The sequence below is a fragment of the Cavia porcellus genome, unplaced genomic scaffold (genome assembly GCF_034190915.1).
Source record: "Cavia porcellus strain 051 isolate PalLab524CR breed Dunkin Hartley unplaced genomic scaffold, mCavPor4.1 scaffold_24, whole genome shotgun sequence".
NCBI classification, from domain to species: Eukaryota; Metazoa; Chordata; class Mammalia; order Rodentia; family Caviidae; genus Cavia; species Cavia porcellus.
Genome location: NW_026947507.1, coordinates 48700843 through 48715999, shown reverse-complemented (window position 1 = coordinate 48715999; position 15157 = coordinate 48700843). Strand labels below are relative to the sequence as shown.

At 34.5% G+C, this 15157-nt stretch overlaps 1 protein-coding gene across 8 annotated transcripts in view; it reads right to left on the bottom strand.

Annotated features, from left to right (window-relative positions):
* The window catches only part of Kpna5 (karyopherin subunit alpha 5), an 80670-nt gene that overhangs the window by 51900 nt on the left and 13613 nt on the right, over window positions 1-15157 (bottom strand). For all 8 annotated transcript variants that reach the window (XR_010042718.1, XR_010042715.1, XR_010042716.1 and 5 more), the window contains exons 5-7: window positions 9232-9326; window positions 4283-4414; window positions 2182-2270 (exon numbers count right to left, since the gene is read on the bottom strand). Coding sequence is in view for 4 of the 8 variants with exons in the window: in XM_005008136.4 (XP_005008193.1) it covers window positions 2182-2270; window positions 4283-4414; window positions 9232-9326 (316 nt within the window). In the remaining 4 variants the exon portion in view is untranslated. The remainder of the gene's footprint in view (window positions 1-2181; window positions 2271-4282; window positions 4415-9231; window positions 9327-15157) is intronic.

Sequence of the window (15157 nt, the reverse complement as noted above, 5' to 3'; positions counted from 1 at the left end):
CAGGGATTGACATATTTCACCAGACTGAAGTTTAGTTTTTTTTATTCTGCAGCCACTCAGTTCTGCTGAGGGCACATGAAAGCAACTAAAATTTACTAAGTGAATGAGTATTATTGTGTTATAATAAAAGTTAATACATAAAAACAAGTAGCAAGCTATTGAGTTGGCTTGAGGGCCTAAATTGGCCAATCCTTGTTTCATTATTTTTCTTTTTCTACGTTAATGAGATTATTATTATAAGTGCAAATCCCTTCTTACAAGTTAAAATTTAATGAAATTTAAACTACCAGCTAGGTACCGAACCTGGTAGCGCATGCCCATAATCCCAGTACTAAAGAGGCTGAGGCAGGATGACCAATGCACATTCGAGGCCAGCCTGGGCTACAAAGTAAATTCAAGACCAGCCGGAACCATTATAGTGAAACCCTGCCTCAAAAAAGAACCCCCACTCCCGTGCCAAAAAAACCCCTCCTAGCTAGATGTGCACACCTGTGATCCCATGACTAGGGAGGCTGAGAAAGGAAATCACAAATTCAGGGCCAGGTGGGCTACATAGTTGAGTCCTTGCCCAAAAAATAAAATAAAATATAAAATAAGTTGACACAACAAAAGTCATGAAGTTATATAGTCCATAGTAGTAACAGATTGATACTTATCAAGAATCAAATGATCTAGCAATAAACTAAAATTTCAAACAGAACTGATAAACAGTAGCTAAATGTAAATTTCTATGTAACAGATAATTCATAATCATTTTAAATAGTGGGAGCATCTTATAAACAACTTTCCTTTTTATTACTTTTCTTAAAATTTTCAATGAAATTTTGAAATTTTCTAAGATCAGATTTTGTAATGAAACTAAACTTTCCTATGTTCTAACATCTTATCCTGAAATTCATTGTGTTTACATATAGTACTACATAGCTAGTTACTGTAGGGGCTCCATTAGTTTGTTCCTTCATTCATGATTTAAAAGCTCTTACAACATTTAAAAGGATGAGACAAAATAAATGCATACTAATTCAGAAACCACTACCAACTTGAGGTATTAATAATAAAATGCCCTACAGGGCCAAGATTTAGCACAGCAGCATAGTGCCTGCCTGGCAAGCGCAAGGCCCAGGGTTTGACTGCCAGTTCCAAAAAACAAAATAATAATAATAGTAGTAAGATCTATAAAAAACAACCAAAAGTAGTAATAGACACAAATACTAAGTAAATCTACAAAGCATATATATCCGGTCACCAAAATGTCTTATTGAAACATTAAGAGAAACTGTTAATAGCACAGACTTGAAAAAATGATTCTGATATGAAACTTGAAATCAGAATTTTCTTCCAGAGCTTAGCTAACTTCTCATAGACATGAAATACTGGGTAAGTAATGAAAGTGACATGAGTGATTCAGTGGCCTAGAAGCAACTGATCTGTAATTAATATTAGCAGCAGGATGTCATGCCGAGTAATCACTTCTGTCTATAGGAAGTTAATTCCTCAGCTGGAAAGGTGGAGAATAGCACAGAATTGATATAGAATTGAAATTTTACCTTCTAACCTTCTGACATGTTTTTTTTTCTTTTTTTTCTCTTACTGCTTGTAAGAGAAAATTGTATTTAGGCTAATTAAAGATCCTTTTTATGAATGATAAATAACATAAAGAAATCTATGCTTTAAATAATTTTATGTAATTTCTGCAAAGGACTTTACAGTATAAATTTTTTCTAAAAAATGTGTAAAGTAGCTGAAGAAACTACTAGATGAGAAAAAAAGCCTTTTTAGAGAACAAGCCCCTTGTTCTCTAACATTTAAAAATGTTCTCTAAACATTTAAAAACCAAATAGAAAAACGCAATGACCTCTTACATACATCATGTATTCTAGCATTAAAAATTCCATACTATAGGAACGTTTGAAGTTTAGTGTATTATAAACTACATACACACTCATTTGTAGAATATTTATGTCACCAAAGTAAGCAACAATCACTGTCAAGTATAGTTTAAAAGAATATAAAAGACATATGATATAATTTGATCATTTTTCCTGGTTTTACCTACTTACAAGCTACTAGGCATAACTAATCATAAGCAAAATTATAAAACATTGTTGAAGAAATTAATTGTATGCAGATACATAGTATATCTTTTCCAAAAGTAGTATTAACTTGTGATAAAGTACTTACTCTAAAAGAGGTGAAAGTATTTCACAATTCAAAACAAAATCTCTGCATTCTGCATTGTCGCCAGCAATATTACCAAGTGCCCAAACAGCCTTGGAAAAATAAGAAAAAATCCTTTTAAAACAGTATCTTAAATATGATGCTCTCTTTTAAAAATAAAGTTTTAACACAGCTGGACATAATAGCATGTGCACATAATTCCAGTCATCTGGAGGCTGAAACAAGGAGGATGGGAAGATTCTGGCCACCCTGAGGAACACAGTGAGACCTTGGGTCACAAAAAAATATCCAAAAAATGAACAAGATTTTTGTACAGAATGAAGAAGATGATAGGTTTCAAAATGTGAAAATAAAAGTAAGGTAATAAAAAAGAAAAACCTCTAAAAGTGCAGCTTTACTTTAAAACAAATTTAAATGATTTTTTAAAAATTTTTTTATATATATGTGCTACATAGTACTAGTAAAATATCTATATGCTACTCAACAAAAAAACATATGTATTCACTCTGAACGTACATGGAGACAAAATATATCTATCTAGTACATTTTCTAATTATTTATAATATAGTTCAGTTCCTAATGCCAAGAACTCCTCTAGGGCCAGGGATTTAGCTCAGTGGCACAGGCACCTGCCTGGCAAGTGCAAAGTCGTGAGGTCAATTCCCAGTACAAAAAAAAAAGTCCTCTAACTGGAAATGTACTGATTTTTAGAATAAGAAAAGAAAGATAGAAAAAAGCATTTAAAAACCCAGTAATGGCTAAAAATGAGAATTTTAGCTTGATTAGTCAGCTTACTTTTGAAAATAAATAGTAAGCATCAAATTATTCACTTATATTAGATACGCAAATACAAACTATCATTTTATTTTCCAACTTTTCACATTAAGTAGAAAGGACAGGAGTATTTTTTCAATTGCGAAATTTTACCATTTAAAACATGGGTTTGGGCATGATGGCTCATGCCTATAATCCCAGCTCTTTCCAGGCTGAGGCAGGAGGATCATTGTGAATTTGAGACCAGCCTGGGCTACAAAATGAGCTCAAGGTGAGCCCAAACTGCATAGCGAGACCCTGTCTCAAAAAACCACAAACAAACAAACAAACAAACCCACGGGTTAATACGTTTACCCCTCTACTCTATATCTAAACTTATTTTTTAACAAAAAAAAAAAAACCTCTCTAAATATATTCTATTGAAGGACATGTTATTGATCTTATCTTTTTGTAATTCAATCTTGAAATATTGAATATTTTAAACTGTTTTCCTACTTTTTGACAGGACAGTCATTTTCCTTAATAAAATAAGGAACTTGAAAACAAATACATGATTATACATTCCAGTATTAACATTAATAAGCTAGAAATAAAAAGATATAAAAATCCAAGGATGATAAGTTATAGAAAACACACAAGCACATATTGAGTAATCAGTGAAATTTTCTTCAAAAAATAAAGCTGTAAGAAAAAGTTCCCAATTAGTGTTAAAAGGATATAAAAAGACATAAAATTCAGTGATGAATGAAATGACAGATTAACAGATCAATGTACATACAAATAATGCCAAATAAATATATCAAAATACTTGATTTTCTCTGGATAGTACAACTGTATGTCAACAAATTATCCCTCTAACAAAAAAACTCTGAAAACTGACTCAAAAAACATATTTAAAAATGATTCTACTTAAGACAATATGAGATTTTTAAAAGAAGTAATATTAAAATACTCATCTTACATATAGAGAATAAGGACTCAGAGTGGCTCAGATTTAAAATCTGCCAGCCACTTACTGTAACCTTTGATCATCTAGTAATTTTTCTGGGTCTCATATGCTCTTTAATTCCAGAATGGTAACTCCTATGTTAGCTAATACCACACTTGTAAAGAAAACAAGATTATGACTGAGGAAGTTCATTCTTGCACCTTCCCAATTTGATAATTACATTAACAAATACAATGTACAGGAAAATTAGCCACAAAATGAACTTGTAATAATAATCATAAATGGTATTTTTAAGAGAAAATTAAAATACGGATGTAACTATAGATATATATATATATATATATATATATATATATATATCAATACAAATTAGAAACTTACTTGTTCTTGAACGTCTTCATGTTCCGAATTAAGAAGTTTGATAAAAATTGGAACTGCTCCAGTTTCAATTACTACTTTTGTATGTAGAAAAGTTCCAGACGCTATATTAGTTAATGCCCATGCAGCTTCAAACTAAGGGAGAGAAAACAAAATAAAGCATGAAAGAAAATGTCAGGAAGGAGAAGAAGGACAGGGATATAAGACTTAGATGGCGAAGTCTGAGAGGAAAGACTATTAATAAGATTCACTGTCAAATCAGATTTCATACATGAAAATTCTTAAGAAAAAACCCTCTGAAGTCATCAAAATTTTGGAGATAATTATAGCTAAAGCTGGAGAGACTTATGACAAAATATCAGACTCCATCAAGAGGGGTCTAAGAGCTAGTGAGTTACAATTGCTATTCCAGTCCTTTAAGAACCGTTTTAAGACTTAGCTATTCACTGTAGTGCTCATGCTTTGATTATACAAGCTCTAATTTTTCAAAACTTTATTTTTGCCTAGGCCCAAACTGATCACATAGATAAAACTATGTGAGATTTTTTTTACTGGGTTCCACCAGATTAAACTTGTCAAGAGAGGGTTATGTGACACATTGAGGCCTTAACTAACTGTATTCAGCAGGCTTTAAAGGATATTGCAGCTTCTCTCTCTTCTAAAAGAAGAGGTAAAATTAATGAAAAAGCCATCCTCCACAACAAGATGGCATTAAACAGTCTACTAGGAGGGGAATACTTGTGCATTGTAGAAATTGAATGTTGTGTGTATATTCCTGATCCTACTGCTAATATCTCAATAGCTGTTCACGATATTAGACAGCAAATTAATGGTATGTCAGACTCTGAAATTCCCTGGACCTTATCCTTATCCTCCTTATGGGAAACTCCTACTGGTGGAAATCTTTACTGACTATATTCATAATTATGCTGTTGATCTTATTATTTGGCCCATACATACTTAATGGTTTCTTTGGCTTTGTCTCCTCCAGACATAAAGATACACACTTACCCAAGAAAAAAATGCCTGTCGTCTACTGAGGGCCTTTAGACAGACCCTCTGCAGTGGAGTATCTCTGACTGCTAAATTCAACTATAACCCTATCAGCCTTAAGAAGCCAGTTTTATCATTGTCCACTGCTCCCCTGTGGCACTCCAGAGTACTTCCTCAGAAAAGAAAAATGTTATAAACTGCGAAGTCAGATAAAAAATTTTATAGGTAGTCACACAAGGACAGGAACCAATACAGAAGACCGGGATACACTGCAATTGTGGGGGAGACATACACAATCTGCTGAGGGCTAGACCTCAAGGCAAAAGATGAAAGGAATGCACCCACATATTTCCCCAAGGATAAAACAACAGGAACTGATACACTAAATGCTAAATACATATCATTTACCTTGGGAAAGTCGGCAAGAGCCATGGACCTTCCCCCTGCAGGAAAGCCCCTGTTCTGTTCCACTGCCTACTTGCTCCATTATTTACTTCCCTATTTAATCAACAACTACCTGAGTGAGGATGCTCGTGGTCTGGTTGAGTTACCATGGTTTTGTCCCTACCTTGCACCCACCTTGTGACTTCCCTTTTTTCCCACCTTGGATCCACCTCACATTGAGGTTTTGCTCTATAGAAATCCCTAGAAAAGGAGTTGGGGATATAGCTCAGTGGCCCAAGCGCCTTCCTGGCAAGTGTAAGGGTAATGAGTTCAATCCTCAGTACCAAAAAATCCAAACAAACAAACAAAAATCCCTAGAAAAGGCAAGGTTCTTGGCAACCCACTCAGGACCCCTTCTCTCACTCTCCCTCTCAGACAGAAGCCTTCTTCCCCCATTCAATATATCCTGCTCTTAAAAAAAAAAGAAAAGAAAGAAAGAAAGAAAAGGAAAAAACCCTCTTCTTCAATCTGGAAAACAAGACCCAGAAGGAAAATGGAAATTTACAAAATCAACAATACTGTATAGAAACACACACTATTTTATAATTCATAAAACTCCTAATGCTTATCATTAGAGTCAGTGTTCTAAAGCAAGCAATTTAAAAATAAATAAGACACTAATAGAACAACAGAATCATAAGAAGCACTTGTTTCCATTAGGACCAATTATCATCAACCTCTGCATTTAAGACAAGAAAATTTAGACATTCAGAAATTTAGATGTTTATTCAACACAAAGATTTTACTATTACCAGAACCACTGAATAGGATTCCTGTTATTCTCTTAAGCAACAGACCCTTTGTGAAGCTACTCATATCTATCCAATTAGAACTAAATCTATTAAATATGATGGATTTTAATAGCAGTGACTGAGAAAATTCAATCCATAACTCCCAAAGTTGCATTAAAAGGAACCTATAAATTCACAAACTAAGTAGGGACTGTAATTTGCAAGAATACAGTTTTCTTAGTAATGTGGATGTCAGAAATTAACAAAAAGTGCACCACAAAGCACTACTGAAATACTAAAAAGTATATTCATTATGTGTGAGATTAAGAAACATTTTAAAGGAAGAATCTGTATTTTAAAAAAATCATTGAGGGTCGGGGATATAACTTAGTGCTACAGCATTTGCCTCGCATGTAAAAGCTCTGGGAACAAACTTCAGCCCTACTAAAAGAAGAAAGAAAGAAGACAAAGTTAGGAGATTATAATCGTAATCATTATAAATAATGTAATGAGGGCTGGGGATTTAGCTCAGCGGCGTAAGCACCTGCCTTGCAAGCAGGTGGTTGTGAGTTCGATCCCCGGTACCGATAAAAAAAAAAAAATGTAATGAAGGCAACAAAAGATTACTCGACAAAATTCTCCTTGTACCCTCCTAGAAGCATGCATTAGCGAAGACTGTTAAATTCACAAACATAGCAAAATTGTGAAAAACCACAATGCAAGCTACATTTTAAAAAGGAAAGAAAAAGCCTGGATATGCAGCTGAATAGTAAAGCACTTGCCTAGCACGCTTCCCCAGCACTGAAAGAAAAAAACAGAAAACACCCAGAACTTCAACTTAGAACCATTTCATCTTTACTATCTGGCATCAAAGTTAACTCTCCTGATTTGTCAAAGTTAGCTGAAAACCACGGATATTCACTTGAACTTCCCCAAAATATAAGTCGGATAAGCATCTCGACATATTTTAAAATGTGTGCACAACCTCCTGGCCTTTCCACTAAGATCAAGTGTAAAATGTGTGTGCAGACCAAATAAAACTTGTTTGTCCATCAGTCTGGCCTACTGGACCCCAGCTGGAGGCTTCTCTATTAGTTAGACTAGTGGTCTGAACTAGTACATTCATACATACCAAGGTAACATGTGCAACATGGAGCTGGCATATACTGCTGAATTTAAGCTTAATTACAATGATTAATAAGTGCTCAAATTTCCAACATTTATGCATATGCCACACTTTCTGTATATTTTATCTTTCCAACGTGAAATTCATTTTCCTCTTTCTAGTCAGCCAAATTCTCCTTAATTCTCAGGACCACCTTGGTGAAGTCCTTCTTAATTTTTCCACAGAGAATAAGTGGCCATGACCTCTGTGCTCTCTCAACACTTTGTTTATAGTTCTATTATAGCACTAAGCATACAAATCCAAATCTGTTTATATGTCTCCCTTCTGGAACACGAAGTAGAAGTTCTGTAGTCAAGAACAATGTCTTAATTTTGGAACTACAAAATTACGCCTTGTATAATACTGTGCTCAAACCAACACTCACTGACTTTATTCATATTCACTCATTTCTTTTTCCACACAATTCAAATTAAAGAGCCAAATAATAATCTAGACATCAGGAAACCTGAGTTTTAGTCTAGAATTAGAGCTCGGATAAAGCAAAAGGACTAGATTCCTGGATTTTTAACTGAAAAAAGGGGACTATAATAGCATAATATTATATGCTCAGAGATATAATTTTCCTCAGAGATCCTTACTGTAAACAGTATCAACAACTTTTCACATTTACAGAAAAATCCTTTGCTTATACTTAAAACGTGAAGGCCTTTCCCAAATCATTCAGAGAAGTGGAACACTACTCAAGTTGTTACTCAAATAACTACTTTTCATTACTGACAACAGCACTGATAATTAGGTATACGTCTTCTGCAACTCCTGAAATATAAGATATAATCCACCTTGTGCTCTTACTTAAGAATAGATACAGCAGAGCTAGGAAGGTAGAACAGTGAGTGCCTGTCAGATATGCAAGGTCCTGAGTTTGACCTCTAGCACTACTGGAAAAAAAAAATGAGATCAGGAAGGATAATCATTTTATTCTACTGTTGTTTTAACATTGGAATACTTAGAAACTGAAGTGGCTTACCACTAGCAGCAAATTATTTATGACTAAGAAGTAATGCTCTTTAGGACAAACCTAATTTTGGTCATATGTTTAAGCATACTGATCTAATCTTTTTTCTAAAAAAAGAACCGAACAGCTGCAATGTGTTTTAAAGGTAAAAGTTATGACTCTAGTTAGCTAACAACCAAAATAAATTAAACCATTAACATTTTATTTTGAGTTTTCCAAAATAAGTGTTTATTAAATACTGATAACCATAAAATTTTGTTAATATTAACAATGGTTTCATTTTTTTTCAAATTGTTTAACAAAATAACAATTCCTAGAAGAAACTAGTACTGTAATCATACCCAGGGCAAGACAGATAACCCTACCTTTCCATTTAATTGATAAGTATTTAGTGACCATTTGGAACAGTCATTACTGGAGAAATCATTTTTACAAGAAACTTCAATATGTCATTTCTTTTTTTCTTTTCTTTTTTTTTTTTTTTTTTTTTTGTCTTTTTCCTTTTTGTGGGTACCAGGGATCGAACTCATGACTGCCTGCTTGCAAGGCAGACTCTTATGCCGCTGAGCGAAATCCCCAGCCCCCAAGAAACTTCAATATATCATTTCTATAAAGAGATTAAGAAAGAAAATGTTAGACTCACTTGTAAAGTACAATTTTCATTTCTTTCAAGAAATTTCACGAATCTCTGAACAACTCCCGGTTTCTGTATAACTTGATCTATTGGTGGATTAGGTTCTAAAAATAAGAAATTAATACTTAAACGAAAAGTATATTTCAGTTAACAATTTACACAAAATAACTCACCTAGGTTTCCATATCTAAGTTTAAAACTCTGAACTAGATGTAACTGAAGACAAATACTATTACAACTGCAATATTTATACAAGTTCTATCTTTTCATTAACCATAAGGATAGGATATTTAAATATGTATTTCCTGTAAATTTAAATTTCATAAGTTGAAGACTACTTAGGAGGTCATCTTTATACACAAATATTTCAGTGCAATAGTCAAAAGAGCATCTCAGAGACAGGGTTCCCAATAATCCTCTACGGTACTATCTTTGTTACCCAAGGATAATTCCATCTGTAAAATGACAACTTGTTTAATGTCCCTCAGCCAAAAGGGATTCTATTTTATAATTATAATTTGTAACATTACTTATTATTTATAAAAATACTATTGGACAATCCAAATTTCTTCATAAATTTTTATGAATGTAAAAGACTTCTGAGTATCACAAACTCCACAGAAATACAAGTAAAGTTAAAAGAATATTTCAGATACTACCTAAGTACAAAGAAATCTTTTCTACCTTGGCTTCAATAAAAAGTACCTTTTGTGATTCTGCAGTACCTCTATTGGTGTTCCTGTAAGTCTTATTCCTATTTCTTTTCTTCCTAGAAGATTTATGTTTTGTTAATTCAGTTGTCAGCTGTCACTTATCATTTATGCTACTTCATAAACTTCTTTAAAAAAATTTTACCACACTCGAGACTGTATCTCTAAGTGTCTATTAGATTCCCTTTTGTTTTCATAAACTCTTAAAAATGTAGCATAAACAAAACCAAACTCATACCACTATGCTTACTTTTTTTTTCCTGGTCTTACATCCACCATACATATCTGTGTAGTAATAAGTCTATCTAGTCATAAAAAAAAAAAAAAACAGAACTCTCATTTTTACTTCTAAATTCTGTAAAATTTTAATTAATGAAGCTATATCCATTAGTTTAATTTAGGTGCTCTAAATAAAAAGTCCAAATTCTTCAAAATGTTCATTCCAGACCCTACCTAAAAGGATAAAATAATATATAATGTTCTTTAAACCATTTACTTTCCAGCTTTTAAAAAACTCAAACAAAAACTACAGGGTTTTAGTTATCATTTCACATTGTTGATTTTTTTTCTTCCCAAAAGAAAATACTAAATTTACTACTTTTGAGAGACAAAAATTTGTCTTGTTCTGTTTGAGAGTAGAATAAGATGAGTTTGGAAGAAGAAAAACTTTCGTTTGGATGGTTGTGAGGAGTTCACACTGGACTCCTATATATATGCAGGCAAATTTAGATACAAACATGACATACAGAGAGATCAGAACCCAAATGCAGTCTCTTCCTGGAGAATTACAGGAAACACATTTATGGTTCTCTCCACTGAAAAGAAAACAACATTACCAACCATCTTACATATCATGAACTGTTATTAGTACGTAAAGAGAAAATAAAAAATAATACTCTATATTAATGATGGCAAATCTTGTAGAGAAAGACTGCCACACTGCAACCCAAACCCCCACTTATATTTACCACAAAGTGCCAATAGTGCAATTACAGCTGAACACTGAGGCTTTAGTTAAAAAATAACAATTCTACATTAACATCATTTGTCCAAAAGAAAAACACAGTAATAGGCATGCCATGGGTCCACCACCACTGCTCTAGAAAATTTTACAAAAGTGACAAAAACCATTATATAGTCTTTCAGTCCTTATGGCAATGTAAAGAAGCAATAAAGCACTGAACTCTAAGCAAGAGATGGAAGAGCAGGGAAGTGAAAAGAATTAAGATGTATTACGCACCTACACCAACTCTCCATGATGAATGTAGTCATTACATACTACAAACATGTACTAATTAATTTTTTAATTTAAAAGATTAGAGAAAAGAAAGAAATTTAATTTAAGAGATTAGAGAAAAGAAAGAAAATTAAGCAAGAATAATATAAAACAAAAGGCTTTGGAGGGATTTCTACAAAACAAGGTGGAGGAACAGTAACAAAGATGACTTGTGATTTACATGCACAAGAACAACCATGATAGAGAAGTCGGATTTTTTAAAAGTTTTATTTAAAGAAAGTCTAAACAAAACAGAAAATTGGTAGAAATAACACATACGTTCAGAGAAAAAATAAACAGTAAGAAATCACTAGTTAATGTTAACATGCTGTCCTTTTACAAATAGTTGTTCAAGTTACAAAAGTGGAACACATAAAGTGGGAATTCAAACAGTGAGACAGCAAACAGTTCTGTTCAACTATCCAACACAAACTTAGTAATATGGTTGTTAATTCTAAACACTTAAACATACATGCAGTTATCCATATCTTCATTTATGTTGCGATTAAACAAACTAAAGCAGGCTAAAGTCATTCTGAACAAAGAATAATAGTTTTGCTGGATTTCACATCATGACACTCCAGGATCAGCACTGGGTACTTTAGTGTCTCTTTTTCTTCAAAGTATTGGTTCATTTCATTATGTATCATAAGCAATTCTACACATGCATGAGTCTTAACATGTATTTCTATCTTTTCTATATTAGAGGGAGAAACAAAACAAAGCAAGACAAAACAAAACTGAAAAAGACATAAGACCGTTGTACAAGGAGTTCTACCATAGTTCCTGTGTTGTCTCTTGTTATGTTCAATAGAATTGACTATATCATCAGATAGCATAATTGAATATATCAGTACATAACAGTATTAATAAAAACTGAACTTTGTATATAGTACAAAACTTCAAAAACAGGCAGTAATCAAATCAGAATATGTATCGTAGAGTCTTGTCATCTTCAGTGTAGTTGCCTATACTCTGACTTGATACTATCAATCATATCAGTTTTGCATAAAATCTTTCAATACCAAACAGCAATCAAACAAACCAGATTTAACTAAGATCAGTCATGATAAAACAGTGTAAGTCATACAGGGTTCTAGATTAAGATAATAGGAAATTAAAGATGATTAATGTGCTATACCCTGATGATTTGGGGATAGTTGTCTGTGACCTCAAATGTAATGCACGAGACAACTGGGGCAGAAGAAAATCTATCCAAAAAAAGAGAATAAAATCTATCTAAGCAGAGTGGTGCGAGTAATGTGGGTTTTAAATCCTGATACACTATTAACAATATCTTCTGCCATCTCCTTTTTAAGACTCTCCCTCCCCTTTCACTTCCCCAGGGTACACTATGCATTTTGGAATCTGACTAAGACCCTTGATTTTAAATTGGGGGGGGGACCAATCTACTATTTATGTAATTGGTTCCGAACCTTCTCTCTCCTGGACTTGATCTCTAATTGTATTCCTTTACCTATTAAAGCCTGTCTTTCCAACCTATCCACAAATACTGGTCTAGTTGCCTCTATTACTCTTTGGTTCTCTGTCACATAGAGCATTGTTTTCTCATATTTGATTTTCACTCCATGTACTCTTTTCATGTTAATTATATTTCCTATAAATAGTATCTCAGTGGACCCTGCCTCCTGATCTACTCCACGTGTGGTTTTTTTTGTGTGAATTTAGTGTATCAAGGCCATCTATATTAGAGATTATATAACCAACCTTCTCTGCCTCATTTCTGTTATGCTCTTCTGTTATGATGGCTTTTTGCCATCAGTTGTCTGCTTATCTTCTTCATTCTGTTTTCTGCTCCAGTCATTGAGGCTTCTCTGCCACTGTTCCTGGAATCCTAGTACTTTTCTCTCTCTAGAATACCTTGCAGTATTCTCTGTACAGTTGGGTTGGTGGCTGCGAATTTCCCAAGTTCCTCTTTGTCTTGGAAGCATCTTGTTTCTCCATTCATTTCTAGAGACAGTTTAGCAGGGTATATCAATCTGGGTTGCAGGTTATTTTCTTTCAGGGCTTGGAATATTTCGCTCCAGGATCGCCTTGACTTGATGGTTTGTGTCGAGAAGTCTGCCGTGATTCTGATGGGCCTTCCTTTATAGGTTATCTGTTTCTTGTCTCTAACAGCTTTTAATATTCTGTTCTTACATTGAATTTCTGGGATCTTGATTATTATATGCCTGGGTGTAGCTCTATTTTGGTTGTTGATGGCTGGAGTTGTGTATGCCTCATACATCAGAATATCATTTCCTTTTCCTATGTTTGGGAAGTTTTCCTTAATTATTTCTGTGAATAGCCTTTGTAGTTCCTTTGTTTTTACCCCTGTTTCTTCATTCACATTCTTTATTCTCAAGTTGTAGATCCTCTTGTTGTCTTCTAGCCTTTGTATTGTTACTGCTTGTTCCCTTGTTATTTTTAAAAAGTTTTTCCTTTCATAATCTCACACTGCAAAACTGTCCTCCACTTTGGATAATCTATCCTTAGTTTCTTTCAAGCAGATTTGCCATCTTTCCATAGTTTTTAATTTCCTGATAATCTCTTTGAATTCTTTGAATGTGCTTCATGTATTCTATATTTTTTTAAATTCTTCATCAAATGGTTCTCTCCTTTGAGTTCCTCCCTTCTTCCGTCTGTGTCCACTTGAGGGGTTCTTAGCATCTCTTTTATTAATCTTCTTATATCTTGCTTTACTTGGCTAAATATTTCCCTTTTGAACTTGTCTATGAGGTCCCAAAGATATCTCTTTATGTCCACTGGTGCTGTGTCTGATATTGCATGTTTGCTGTTCTCATTCTCCTTTGTATTTACCTGTTCTGGGTCAATGTTCTCAGGGTTGGGACTTGGGAACGTTTTGTTGTTGCTTCCTCTTCTCATCTTTTTTGTTTCTTCTAGGAGGCCCTAGTTTCTTTCTTTGTTGGTTACAATTATTCTGAAGCAAGCTGGCTAGGTGACCCTTCCCACTGCAGTGTGCTAGTGAGTTGCAGACAGGAGCAGCGTATGCTGGCCCCTCCCCTCCAATCAGTCAAGCTGCTGAGGCCTGCACTGTATTACTATGCGTCGCCTCCCCTCTGGATCAGTCAAACTTCCGAGGCTTCACTGCCTTAGTGTGGTTACTGTGCACTGCCGCAGTACGGAATTGATTTCAGACAACCTATTGGGTCCCAGTCAGGTTGCCTGACCCATGCCTAGCTCGCTCCACCAATCCTGTTCAGAAAGGGAACAACTGACTGAAGTCACTGCTACGCCTTGTAATTGCCAGTCCTGCCCAGACCCAGAATGTCATCTGCCGGAGGTCCCCTTTCTGTGGAGTGGCTCCACTCCTGTCACTCACCACAGGTCGATGCAGGCTCCCCGCCAGCTGAGCTCTCTGTTCAGCTAGCCAACCCCCAACCTCAGTGTGATTGCGCCTCCAGTGAGTCGAAGCAGCGGGACCTCACACAGCTTGACAAGTCGCCCATTGCTGCAGGAGCGCTGAATCTTTAGCTGTTTCAATAATAGCACCGGGACTGTATATTTGATTGGTTCTTCTAACCTTAGTTTCTTCTTGGGACGAGAGAATTCATATTCCTCTGTTCGGGCCTCCCCACACTGTATTATGTTGAATTCTAAGTTGACTATCTCAGGGAGCCAGCTATTATCTATCCACCATCTTTGCTCCACCCTCCAAGAAGTCAGACTTTGGCAAAAGGTTATTATCATGAGTATAGGAATACAAGCTGATGCTAAATGTAGGCTGTGGAGTCAACAGAGGCATATCTCTATCTCCCTAAAACCAATAGTAACAACACTATTTGCAAGCCTTCTACTGGGTTATCTTTGAGTTCTAGTTATAGCTATTTTCCCATGATTATTATACTAAAAGGTGAAGTAAAACTGTAGTAATTCTAATATGTTTCTAAGCCTGAGAGATCTGTCAGGAATTAGGTCAATTACTAAA